This window comes from Oncorhynchus mykiss, chromosome 4, assembly GCF_013265735.2.
Source record: "Oncorhynchus mykiss isolate Arlee chromosome 4, USDA_OmykA_1.1, whole genome shotgun sequence".
NCBI lineage: Eukaryota > Metazoa > Chordata > Actinopteri > Salmoniformes > Salmonidae > Oncorhynchus > Oncorhynchus mykiss.
The window spans coordinates 11,888,899-11,902,769 of NC_048568.1; the positions used below are offsets into that span (position 1 = coordinate 11,888,899).

At 40.0% G+C, this 13,871-nt stretch overlaps 2 protein-coding genes and 1 pseudogene across 9 annotated transcripts in view; all 3 read right to left on the minus strand.

The window, feature by feature from the left end:
• The window catches only part of LOC110522086 (collagen alpha-1(XII) chain), an 89,582-nt gene extending 88,509 nt beyond the window's left edge, over positions 1 to 1,073 (minus strand). For 3 of the 8 annotated variants that reach the window (XM_036975632.1, XM_036975631.1, XM_036975633.1), the window contains exon 1: positions 871 to 1,072. The gene's annotated coding sequence lies outside the window, so the exon portion shown is untranslated. Of the gene's footprint in view, positions 1 to 870 lie in introns of all 8 variants that reach the window. The other 5 variants (XM_036975637.1, XM_036975636.1, XM_036975635.1 and 2 more) reach the window with 4 other exon arrangements.
• A 1,856-nt stretch (positions 1,074 to 2,929) lies between these two features.
• On the minus strand, positions 2,930 to 4,671 carry LOC110522088 (cytochrome c oxidase subunit 7A2, mitochondrial). The gene is made up of 4 exons (XM_021600181.2): positions 4,575 to 4,671; positions 4,141 to 4,230; positions 3,344 to 3,428; positions 2,930 to 3,178 (listed from the first exon to the last, which is right to left on the minus strand). Exons 1-4 carry the CDS (start codon positions 4,590 to 4,592, stop codon positions 3,120 to 3,122), a joined length of 252 nt encoding a protein of 83 aa, XP_021455856.1. The 5' UTR covers positions 4,593 to 4,671; the 3' UTR covers positions 2,930 to 3,119.
• A 1,080-nt stretch (positions 4,672 to 5,751) lies between these two features.
• LOC118964412 lies at positions 5,752 to 11,647 on the minus strand (annotated as a pseudogene).
• Between the last annotated feature and the right edge of the window lie 2,224 nt (positions 11,648 to 13,871).

The window sequence follows — 13,871 nt, forward strand, 5'->3', positions numbered from 1 at the left end:
GAACGTCCAATTGCATTGGCTTAATAAATTAACATATTGTTAAATAGCATCTTAAATAGCATTAAAATTATCCTCAAAAACACACAATCAACTTTCAATGCGGTTTAAATGCACAGCTACAAGTGGAAAATAGTCCCTGGTAGGTCTACACTTTTCTATGGGACAAGTGAGCCTGCTGTAGTATCTGATCAAAAAGGCTGTCCCCACTAAATCAAAACGTGCCTTGAGGAATACATTAGAATTGATGAAGATGGAAATGCTGTGCCTCACTAGCAAGACACAAAAACCATAACTTTCACAAACTTGTATAAACCCTATGAAAACACAATGCATCGCATTCCGTGGTCTCCCAACACAGAATCCAAATAAAAGATTCAAAGGCGCCAGAATGCAGGTGCGCCAGATGCAGGCTACTGGCCATCACTCTGCTGCTGATAGAGCAAACGATTTCAAAAACTTGACCATCTTTATCCAGCATTGCATTGCATGTTGATGTTAAGTGTTATAGCGAAAACTGAATACGCTAACAAGTAATCAATATGTTGTTTCTTCTCAAGTTAAATTCTATTTTACATCACATACATTATTACACGAAGAAGCAGTCAAATATTCCAACACGCACGGCATTTACGTCATGGTTGTTGGGCTATAATTATGGCCTATATTTAATTTCAAACCAACATGACACCGTGATGATAAGGCAAATGAACAATATGCAAATGCTAAAATACTTGCCCAGAGGCCAATCTTGGGATAGCCTAGCCTACTTCCCTGGTCTCCGGATGACCACAACTCACCTCACTCTCCCCATCTTCCTCTCAGAGAGCCTAAGCAATAGTCCAATCCATACTCAATTAATTCAATACTGACCTGTGGAAATGATGTTTTCTATGGTCTCAGAATACGAAAAAGTAAAGCCTCTTTGGATATGTCTCTTCTGCCTAATGATGGATAAAAGCTTCACTTGAGGAGAATCAAGTAGCCTAAGCACAGACGAAAACTCAGTGCTCCTCTTGCGGAGGTCCCAGATAAGAAGCCTTTTTCCAAGTGGGAAGACTCTACACAATCTGCTACTTAATAGGGGGCTGTTCCCAACTCTCCCTTTTACATCGTAGGCTCTTACGACAGCCAGCAAGCATGGAACCCTGCCATGGATTGACATGTGCAGCCTCTCAAAGTGTGGGGATTACTTTTGGAAACTTTGCATAGTTTTCTGCATTCCTTTGCAATGATGCCCCTCTATGTGCTGTATCCACAAGTCCACTGCAAATTAAAGGGATACGCATCTGCGTTTGGAAACCAGGAGATGTTTTACTGGCAGCCGTTAAGCCGTTATTTTTGTTTGACAATGGAACAATGGAAAAATCTTCAACAGCCCAATAGCATTTATTAAGTGACCAAGTTTAAGAGTCAGTAACCATGTCCTTTTAATTTAATGTGCTTTATGTCAGTAGATAAATATTTATAAACGTATTATGTTATTGAAGTATTTAATAGGTCTTTGGATTCAACTCAGAAAATGTCAATAAATTATTAACAGTCCAATCAGAATTATACAGGCAAAGCACGGGGAAAGGGTGATGCTTTCTGTCCTGGTTCCTTCTCGGTGAAAAAAGTGAATTGATAGGCCTAACTGAATTAAGGCCTAGGCCAAGATAAAACAAACCCTTTGTCCTGCCTATCAAACATAGGCTATTGGAGCAGTCTAATAAACCCTCATTTATGAAATACAGATTATAGCCCTACAGATCATTTGGAAGACTAACTTTTCCAAATGTACATTGTTGATAATTGGCATGTTAATGGAATGTAAAGAGAGTCACGTTTGAACTATTTTATGACAGAATTCAGTTACCTGACCATAGACCGATCATAATGTGAGACTCAATCCATTCCCTTGAAGACATAGCCCTCTAGTGACTCAAGAGGCAAAATGCTCATGCAAAAGAAAATTCCTGCAGTGCTGGTTCCTTGGGCAAATAAGTTCATTAAAAAAAAACCGTTACATTTCATGAGTTAAAGGTCTGATAAAAACACTTTCTGCTACTCAACTTCGTAACGTGCACGCATAGCCTATCACCATTTTTTTCTTTTTTTAAAAAAATATACTGCAAATTGCATCTCATGACATTTTCCCATGATATAGTCTTGATTTCTGTAGGCTAGAGCTCAAGGGACATTTCAAAATAGGAGCATCATTTTCTGATTGTAGATATACTAATTTCTTTACAATGTATCATGATGAATACATTTAAGACTGCTCTTGGCCAAATGTAGCCAAGTAATCTTAGACTGGCTTTAAACCTGCCAAACTGTGCAAAGTGTAGTCAGGTAGCCTAGTTGGACCAGCAACCGAAATCCCGAGCTGACAAGGTAAAAATCGATTGCTCTGTCCCTGAACAAGGCAATTAACACCCTGAAATTGGGGCACAATTGTTCTCTTTGATGCTGTTTATAATAAGATCAGTGTGTATATCCATTCAGGAAATTTCTAAAACAAGATTACTTTCCATTTACAGCACGGATAATAATTCCCATCATGAGAAAGTCAGTAGCAAACCAGATTAACAACATTGTTAACGCCTTTCTTCCTCTGCCTGCGTTGATGTTAATGAACACTTACCAGACATCCAGATGTAGGCTACCACCAACATTCCTCCATACAGACTATTGTGAGCATTGTTTATTCAGTGTAGTTTAAAGGACAAGAGAAACCAACAAATGTCAGCCATGCCCAGTAGATCACCTGCTGGGTTTCAACAAACGGTGGCGATACCACATGCAAAATTGTTGGCACATTAACAGAAAATGACAACCAATGTTCTGTGGTCAGAGGCAACAGGATGGTTTTCGTCTGCGCACTACTGACGTTTATGGTGTCCCGTACTTAAAATATAAAATTTACACACAAAAAGAACAGACCACTTGGTAATGAGAGGCATATTTAATCATCCTCAGTTATAAATAAATAAATAAATAAATAAATTACAGAAATAAATATTGATCCCATGAACATGAAACAAAAGCCATTATGACATGCCAAATCAACCCCGATGACACAGACAACTTTTTACAACTAATAGGGTGTCATGTAGAACAGGTAAGCCCAGCAGCTGGAGTCACTCCTTCTTCTTGGGGAAAGCGGCACAAACCAGTTCATATATGACATATGCAGATCCTGCAATAACATAAAACATTTTTACTAATTAAATCGTGTTATTACAAAGGTGTTGAACTACTTAAAGTGGTCATTCACAACTAGACTATATACACCAAGATCTGGTGTCTCCATGGATTAAAAAAATAAATAAAATGTTTTACCATTGAGTCCATCTGTACTCACCTAGGATGGTGAGTGCCATTGTTGCTCTGTACAGGATGGCGTCGCTGACACCCCCTTTCAAATGAATTGGAATCCCATTGTCCTCCTGGTGAAGAAAAACATACTGTATCAAACTCATGTCATGCACAGCAACATGCAGTATAAGCATCCTACTTCCTTTAAGCCCACCAAAGCTGTGGTATTTGCCGAGTGGACATCGACTTACTTGACCTTCCTTTCAGCTTCTAGTGGCACAAAGGGCCTCAATGGTGCATCTAAAGCTAACTCTGTTCTAGGTGGTTGGGTGGTCATTAATACCCCCAAAATGGACCAGTCTAGATAGCCACAGAATGCAACATGTTGCCATTTTCATTATTGACAGCAAGATCTGCAATGCACCTGTTTTAGAACGCATTTACAGCAAGTTTGCAGTTATTGAAAAGCAGCCAATGAGGCAGTCCCATCACCCTCCCTTGATCATGGGTTTCTCATCTCATGCCATGGTCTATGTCCCGAATGGCACTCTATTCCCCATTTAATGCACTACTTTTGACCAGGAGCCACACTTACACTCTACATGCAAATAAGTAACGCCAACCCAGTGAGCCATCTTTCAGATGTACTTATCTGTCAACTATACGCATCTCAGGCTTCATCGTGTAAAAAGAAACTACAGGAGCAGACATGTCACCAGTCATTAAAACATATCACATTGTCATTGATTTGAAACGACATTTTCCTTGACATTGAACTGAAATCAGAGTACGTTTTTAATGTTGAGCTTGAAATAGACATTTTAAGTGTAAACTGCCAATTACCTGGAAATGCTTCTGTTTATGTGGGACCTTGTTCTCCACCTGCCTGCGCGCACTGGTGCTCAGTGTCCGCCGCGACACCTGCTGGAGCGCCTGTCAATCAACGAAAAAGAGGCATCAATTTCTAAGCCCCACACCAGCACCACAGTTTCACAGATCTGGAGATTTTAAGATCAACGCTGGTTTGGAATAGGCCGCTGTCTATCTGAATATTCAACAAATTAGCTAGTCTGCCATAAAGACTTGTCAGAACGTAAGCTATAGAGAAGCTACGGGCACCCAACGCAAGTCTGATAGGATATGTCCTCACATGCCCGCTAAAGGCTCGTGATGCTGCCTTCTCGTGACCTTTGAGAATGCATTAACAAAAAAGGCAGACCGATGGAATACAATTATATTAAGAACTCCACTCAAAACCATACTAAACCGCATCTTACTTGAATGTGTCGGTACATAGCTCCACGTCAACAGTCGTCGTATGGTCGTACAAGGACACCGGAAGACTGCGCAGCCACTATTTTCTTCTTTGAAAGGATTTACTGATGCATCACGAACACTTATGCATGCTGCCACATAATGGTCAGGAGTGGGTACTTGGAGAGTAGCCAACACATGAGCCACCATTCTCTCCATTTCTGAGCTATAAAAAAAGCCTTAAGATTCTCACAAATTTGTATACATATTCACTTTTTCCATTTCGCAACAAAAGGTACATCTCAAAACATTTCTAAATAAAAGCAGGTGACTAAACAAAATGAGTTGTTCAGACATTTTATTTGTCAAGCAACAGACGGAATCTCCAGGTAATAAATCCATGGCAACTCTAAAGTGCAAAACATATTTCAATTTGCTGCAGTCTTAGTAAGAAAACAAATGGAGGTTTTTACATATAGACTAACATGAACAGTAGCCTGGTCCCAGATCCGTTTGTGCTCTTCCCTACTCCATTGCCAAGCCAAACATGTTTGGCATGACAATTCCATAGGGAGTTGGCAAGAGAGCAAAGAGCCTGGCACCCAGGCTCCTGTACATGAACAAAGCTTTGGTCCCTGACAATGTCATTTTCAAGGTTGTGTAATTTTACATAAACTTGACTCAAGCTCTGCACATTCCAGGCAGCTAAACATCATTACTGTATATACTGAGAGTAGAAATAGATACAAGGCAAGCAATCCATAACACTTGCCTGAAAATGAATGCACATCATTGTACAAGCTATAGACCCCTATCTGCAGAGTAAAAACCCCAGGAAAATGTGCCTCAAACTACTGTACAGTAACACACAACATACTTGTATGAAAACAAAAAGTCTATAGCCTTGATTCTTGAAGCAATTCTAGCCTAACAGACTGTTCAGATTTGCTTGACAATATGCAAACATTCTTTTAAATAATTTATTCATAGAGATGTAAACATCTGACTGACATGCACATATTTCTGCAATAAAAATGATCGGAGATAGAATTCTCACGTCGATGTAGCGTCATTAAATTTCAACTTACTGCCACTATAACGACTTGACAGCAAAACTGCCTACAGTACATAGCTGCATAGCTTCCTGACCATGAAAAATAAACACGAGAGAACTTACACTTTATTGTAACTTTCCCCCGACATCTACTCATCCAATACTTGCACAGTACTTTTGACAAGCAGGCCATTCTTACATACAGTACACAAGCGTACCACCAGAGCTTGTAATTAGCCACTGGCTATGACCGCTTCCTCTGCTAGCCAGCATGCAACATACCTATAGGACATCTTTAGTTAGGGATATCAGCGCTGTGGTTGCGGCTGCCATATTTGTGGTGGATGAGGACCACCCCCAGAAAGAAGCAGACGGAGCCCACAGTGATGTAGCCCCGCCCCCCCCCTCCCCCCTGAGCACCGTCCTGAGACGGTGCTCAGGATCACACGCTTCCACCCTTCAAAGCTACGAACAGGATAGTCTGGGATCAACTCATTAAGGTTGAAAAAATGTTCAACTTCAGACGCATTTAACATCTGACTAACCGAAGAACTCTGTAGCAATAAGGATCTTAACGTATCATACAACAAAAAAAAAAGTGGACTCATTATGAATATGTTAGTTTATATTAGTTACACAATAAAGAAAGCCAGCATTCATCTACATCCAGCAGGTGGTATCTATTGTTATAGCAAGTGAAGGAACGGCCACCTACTGCACACGGCTGGACATCGACCTGGTCTGTCTGACCTATTATGACAATGACTGATTTGAAAAAAAAAAAACGAATACTATATCACAAGCCATCATTCCACAAACCCAAACTTCCTGTACAGCTGTATCATTTGAACAGCTGCCTGTGAAAGGATACTGTAGGTGACTTCCAGGGTGTAGTTGCCCCGGGGAAGAGTCGGCGTCACGTTCTTCTGGATAATACAGTACAGCTTACAGAAGACGGGGAAGGCAGCTGTGCGCATCCACACAATAAAGTCCTCATTGATGAAGTCATTATTTTCAGCGTCTGTGTCCAGCTCATAGACAGGCTTGCGCCAGTTGATCGGCTTGGTTGTTCCCGGGGGAGGAAGTGACTGAGTTTCCTAGGAAAAGACAATGAGACTCCTTATCAACGTCAACAGTAACAATTCTTCTGAAAGCTTGCTTACCTTGGAAAACACATGTTGCCTCCTGGGTTCCTGAACTTCACATGCTTGTCTGTCCACCAAGCGATGCCCTTCAGAGGAATTTGGATTCTTGTGCCATTAGGGTCAATGTAACACAGCTCCAAAGTGTGAGGATAAAGATCCTGATTAAACAGCTGCTCTTATTGCAATCCTTGTAATTCTGACCTAAAAAGGACAGAACTGTCTTACCATTAAAAATGCTGTTGGCGATTGCACAATGGACATGTTTTCATTACGAGCGTAAGGCTCACACTCCTTACTAGGGTTCTGTGGACATTACAAGCAGACGGGTAATGTTGCATGTAGGTCATAGCACAGAACATGACATCTTGACAATTTGAGGGATATGTCAAATAACTGAACATGTAATGCTGATGATCAGTCAAAAGTCACTGCAGATATTCAGGAATGTACAGTGTCAAAATGTTACATTGGCACAGAACAATATTGTTTATTTTGGACTGATGTCCAACTGAGCATTCTGCGCAATGCATCAATGAGCACTGATGAAGATTTCTTTAAAAGCGCAGAGGCTTGGAACTATATGACATTCAAAAGGAGACATAACTAGTAGGAAAAACATATTTTGATGCCGCCAGATTGACTTTATACACAGTATAAGCATTGCTAGCTATTTGACAAACTTTGCTAGCTAAGCCATTAACATTATGATGAGTCATTAACATTATTTTAATGGTGCACCTGGCATCAAATACATGACCTTGACAGGACTTGTTCAAGTTCATATTCTTTATTGATACCGATAATTTAAAATGACAGTGGTAGAAGCATATATACACAAGTGAATGGCACAGATGCTAAAATTGGTGAAGGTTCAAACAAGCAAATATGTCAACAAAGAAAAAATGATTTGCTCCATGAAGTAATCAGACTGTGCACGCGGCAATCTTGTCTACTTGAAGTCTACTCATCAATTGAGACAGGTGGGTCCACCCTAAAGATGGCAGCGTACACATTGTTGGATTACGTCATGGAGCAAATTTGTATTTTATTTTAATAATGGAGCATTTTCCAAACTCAAAACAGAACCCATGCAATTGGACAGACATTTTATTAGACTGTTTCCACGACTCGAGGACGAAGACAGTATCATCGACTTAAGGTTGGTCAAACATGTGCTTTGCAACACCAAACAGTACCTAACCTGTAACTCCCAGGATAATGGATACCAAATGTTGGTTAAATCAAATGATCTGGTGTTACAATCTGTAGCTAGTTTGGGACCCCTTCCCTTTGGGCTTGTTGAGTAGCTAGCTTGCTCCACATAGGAGCAGGTTGCTGGTTATCCCAAAGGCCGGCAGATGGCGATAATGAGTTGTTTCATTTTACAGTCCAAACGCATTGTATGCAGCAGGCAATACGCTCATATCCCTGGTGGACCGGTTCATACCTAAAAAAATTCTCCATTCAGGCTGCAATGGTTTCAATGTCCTCCTAAACTATATTCAATGGTGAGGGGGAACTGGGGAAAATAGGCTTTCTTTACAAAACACCATTTTCCACCACCATGCTAGAGAGGCTAATGCCTAGGAATGCTAGTCCCGGATGTTGCGTATCGCATTCAGTCAATCAGGTTGCAGCAGACTGCTGCAACAAATCTCTACACTAAACAAGCAAGTAAAGTGTAGAGAATCATTGTCCATCAAACAGCTGTGAAATATTTTCCATAACCAAAAATGTATTTTCAGCTGGTGTACAAAACCAAAAGTAAGACGCAGTATCTAAACTTAATGGGAAGCATAGAAATAGTGCCCATAGAACATATATACAGTTTAACTTGCTTTCAATGAGAAAGAAATGCATGTTATAGATCTGTCACTGAATTGTCAGGTTGCCCAAAAGTTACATACCAGTCTCTTACATTCCACTCCTTTTCATTGCCAAACAGACTTGCCTTTTTGCCATTTTCAAATATGAACATTCTATAATAATGAGCTTGAGGAGAACAGCGGTAACCAGTCTGTCGAAAGTAGCTAACAAACATCTAAATTCTCAACCTAAATACACACTGAAATTACAACCACAAAACCGTCATGCTTTGATTTTTAAAGTGGAACTGATAACATTTTATCAACATTAAATCTTATAAAAATCAATTCATATACACCCCCAGGAAGAATGACACCCTTTTTAAAGTCTTCTAACGAGAGCACTTAGATATGGTCATTTTCACGGTTTCATAGAATGTTTGGGAATTACTATTAGTAAGGCATTAGTGAAGATTATATAGTAATATAGAGTGAGAAAGTGGCCATGCTTTCGCAAAATGAAGACACTTCAGTAAATAAAACCTGTCTTGTCCAGGGCCGGACTCTACGCAGACCGGTGACCCATTGCCAAGCAGAGCTTCAGTAGGCCCATATGCAAATAATCAATTTGCTACACCATCCTGACATTCACTTTGAACTGGACTGTGTTAATTAACAGGCAGTAGCAACAGCGCAACTTTAGAACGTATTCGCTAAAAGCCACCTCAATTATTTCTGCAAATATGTATATACCACGGGGGTCCTCATATATTTGGGAACTTCAGTCCTATTGATTATAAAAACATGAATGTATGCGTCTCCCTCAGTTGCCTATACACATTAACAACTAATGCTAGCCAAAGTGAGATCAGCTAAAATCTAAAAAGGGATAATTAGATAAACGCTCAAGCTAACTAGTTCGCCGTCAGTTGCACTGAAACGATTGGGAATAATAGCCTGCTTGTCCTTCTGCATCTTGCCTGCCAATGCATTCTTGTTCCAACCCACGTTTTGACAACTGAATGAGAACTTGCCTGCCTGACCATTTGATCAATGCCAAATACATTTGATTGACAACTAAGAGGTATGTTAACTATGGATAAGTTCAGCATCGCTAGCAAAGCGATTCACATTTCTTGCTAGCTAACCAAATGACACCTGCATCTCTAGCTGTAGCCACTGAAAAAACACGAGGGTAAAAAGTTGTCACTCACCAACTTTTCCAATAACATCCTCCCAGCAGCTAGCTAACTAAAGTTAAGCTCTGTTAAAAGCTTGCTAAATAAATAGCTAGCTACATAAATAGATTGAGTTTGACACCCCTGAGCTAGCCTATCAGCGCACAGGCATACTGAAAAAAAAAAAAACAGAATTCGCGGGCCAGATATAGCCTATTTGTTTTTGGGTCGTGCAACTGCGACCAAACTGGCCATTGATTTATTAGAAATTATATGGCCCTTTATAATGTCCAATTATGTACATAAGATACTGTATATAGCATATTAAAACAAACTAAATAATATTGGTCCATCCTTGGCTGCTATGCTTGCAGATGTGCATAATATTTATTTATTTTACTTCACCTTTATTTAACTAGGTAAGTCAGTTAAGAACACAATCTTATTCTCAATTACGGCCTAGGAACAGTGAGTGTTATAACTGCCTGTTCAGGGGCAGAACGACAGATTAGTACCTTGTCAGCTCGGGGATTTGAACTTGCAACATTCCTGTTACTAGCCCAACGCTCTAACCACTGGGCTACCTCCCCAATATTCTGCGACCCTACTCAAAAAGTATTTAATAATTCCAAATAACAAAAACATAGCAATAGTTTTGTATTTAAACTTAAAACATGTTTAAAAAATGTTTGCACTGCATGGATCACCGGTGCAGTTGAATGCAGCATTGCTGCCTGCCTAGGTTACTGCTCAAATATTACTGTAAAAGGCCTACATGTTGCTCCTTTTTATGGTGATTTGTTGCAGGTTTAGTTTTGGTTGATTGTCAAGCTTTAAAATATCGATGACACTGCAACATTTTAGTAGCCTGGCTAGGACTGCATTTGTCTGTACACTTTCCACTCCACTGCATGCACGCACAAAAGCAGTGCAATTGAAGTTGAATTCACCTACGTGAGCGCATCAGGCTGCATTTACATAAAGTAGATTACTCATTTACGCTTGTGTCCTATTCGCCCCGCGGGCCTTGTGTTTGACACATGTGCGCTAGCCCATTAGCCACGTTATAACTGATTTGCGATCATCGCATTGACATTTCCAGTGTCAGTTAAAATCGTGTTTTTATAAAATAAAATGTAATTGAAACTGAAACAGTGCATCCTAAATGGGTGGAGGCAGCAAACAATGTACCAGGCCAGCTGTGATTTAGAACCGGATAGCAATATTTATTGGACTACCAAGAAATGCATTGATCTATTATATTAATCATGCATTTAATTGCATCCATAGATTCTGCCAACAACGGCTTACTCTATATAATGGCATTTTGAATCAATCCATTTTTTAAACCGCTTATAAAGTTGGTTTAAGCATACTGCGAATTTGATATTTGACTGATATGATTGTTTCATATCTGCAAAGTAGTTTAGGCTGTCAGTTCCACCTTAAGCATCAAAATACAACTTGACTTGCTTACAGCTAAATGTCTTTTACTTATAATTCTAATTTCGAGGCTCCACATGTGGTCATGGAAAATTACTTTAATGTTATTTCCAACAACCTACTCCGCCGTAAATCAAGCTGCACGTTGAGTTTGCCGAAGTGAGTCACCTTGGCAATGGCAAGGAGTGGAATGTTAGCTAAAGACTGGTACCCATAATAGTGGGAACTATTGAACCTGCCCCATTAGCTCAAACTCCTTGATGTTAGACGTGATGTAGAGTCCGATACCAATGGGGATGAAGATAAACCAGATAACGAAGAAAGCTGGGAGAACTGTGCCCGCTGTCAGAATGGGTTGCCAAGCAGGTAATCGTTGTTTAAACTCTGTGTTACCGGGCTTTTTATTATTGATGGTCCCACAGGTACGGCGATGTAACAGTCTTCCTCCTGCGCGTTGTAGCTCGACGCCATCATGGTTTCTGACCGAAAACAACCAGTGTGTCAGCTATTTTAGGTCGTCTCCCTGAAGCTGAAGAAGCTAACAGTTTAGCTGAAGCAAGTCTGAGAAAACGCTCTGATATATGTGCTAGTTTTATAAATGTTATTTCTCCATATATAACTTTTATATTAAGATGGCTTGCCCGACAACCCAAGTCAGGAAGTTCTTACTGCGAAGCGAAAATAAGTGATTACATAAAATATGATAATATTTGCCACAAAGAAACGTTAATCATTCAAACTATAGCGAATGTCTGATTCAATTCAGGAGATTAAGTCAATGAATGATAATTATTTTATAATTCTCATGTTTTCCCCAATAAATTGATATTGAATATTTTCCCTGACCTGAATTAGACCAAACCCATTTATCGGTCTAGTAGAAGACATATTTATGAACTCTCAAATAATGACAATCCATTTGAATTGTCAGGTTAATTGTTGCAAACAAATAACCAGCTGATAAATAACCATAAATGACCATTTAGGGCATAATGTAGAGTTCCCCAAATGGCGGACTGCAAGTGGAATTTGATTGATATTAGCACCTCAAAGTTATTTTGGGGCATTAAATACTGTAAAAACACCAGCAAATCAGCTCCAAGTTACTTTAATTTTGGAATTCTGTTCCAAAGTACTCCCACACGTAATAGAAAGATGCACTCACTGGCCAGTTTATTAGGTACACCCGTCTAGTATCGGGTCAGACCCCAATTTTCCTCCAGAACAGCCTGAAAGGTTCCACAGGGATGTTGGTCCATGCTTATGTGATGGCATCACGCAATTGCTGCAGATTGGACGGCGGTACATTCATGCTGCGAACCGCCCATTCCATCTCGTCCCAAAGATGCTCTATTGGGATGAGGTCTGGGGACTCAAGTAAACGGAACTCGCTGTCATGGTCCAGTTAAAGTTTTTCCACTCTTCAATTATCCAGAGTTGGTGATCGTGTGCCCACTGGAGCCGCTTCTTGTTTTTAGCTAATAGGAGTTGAAACCGGTGTGGTCTAATGCTGCAATACCCCATCCATGACCAGGATCACAATACTGTTGTACTGCGTCAGTGTCTGTTTGTGGCCCATCTGTTAGCTTACACGATACTTGCCCTTCTTCGACCTCCCTCTCATCAACAAGCTGTTCTCACCCCGAGGTTGGTGCTGATGTTTTGTGTTTGTCGCACCATTCTCGGTAAACCCTAGACACTGTCGTGAGTGGAAAAGCCCAGGAGGGCGGCCATTTGAGATACTGGATCCAGCGCGCCTGGCACCAACGATCAAAACACAGTCGCTTAGGGCACTCGTTTAGCCCATTTTAACATTCAATCGAAAAGTAACTGAATGCCTCGATGCCTGTTTTATGTAACAAGCTATTTTGTGAGCGACAAAATTACTTTTGTTATTTAGTGATAGACATTAACGAGGGAATATATATTTTTGTCCGCTCAGGACTTCCTTATTTTCCAGTCCTAATGCCAGGTTTGACAATGTACCTGTCAAACAGTAACAGTTGGTTATGGCATACATTTTGACAGCAGAGTCGCAACTTATCCAGCTGTGACACGCAAGGAACATGTGATTTGGGGCTTGTATACTTCGTATTTATAAACATAAAGCCTTTCCCACCATTTGTTTTATTTGATTAAGTCCTTTTTGTCCTGTCAACACCATCGATAAAGTGTTTGGCTCGAGGCCGCTTGGAAATGAATCTTAATCACCAAAGCTTTATTCAAATATCAAGTTTGTGAGGAGCAAAACAGTGAGCTGACGCACCCTTTATCTATTATAAGCAGGCCTAAATTATTTTAGCTATGCTTTGGACGTGCGTAAAACCCCTTCCATGACGTAGGTTACATGCCCATCATGAAATGAGAGCTTCTGTGAATACCGGTGAACCTCGTATTTAGAATTTATTCTCCTGTAACAATTGTTTATTTTCCCCATTTCACATTCTTAAAACCCAAGCCCTCTGTAAGCTACACTTACTCTAGGCCTACTATAACCTAGTCCAGTTCAACAGCAATGCTTCATTTTTTTTATATCATTCCATTTAAATGTATTTCTTAAAACATTTGTTACAGTGCTTGTTTTTCATAAAATCTTATTAAAAACAAATTTATTAGAATGATTCACTGTTCTGGTTTTATGATGAGAAAGTTTGTGGCACGCATGCAATGCAACTTTTGGAGTAGTCTGAATGCA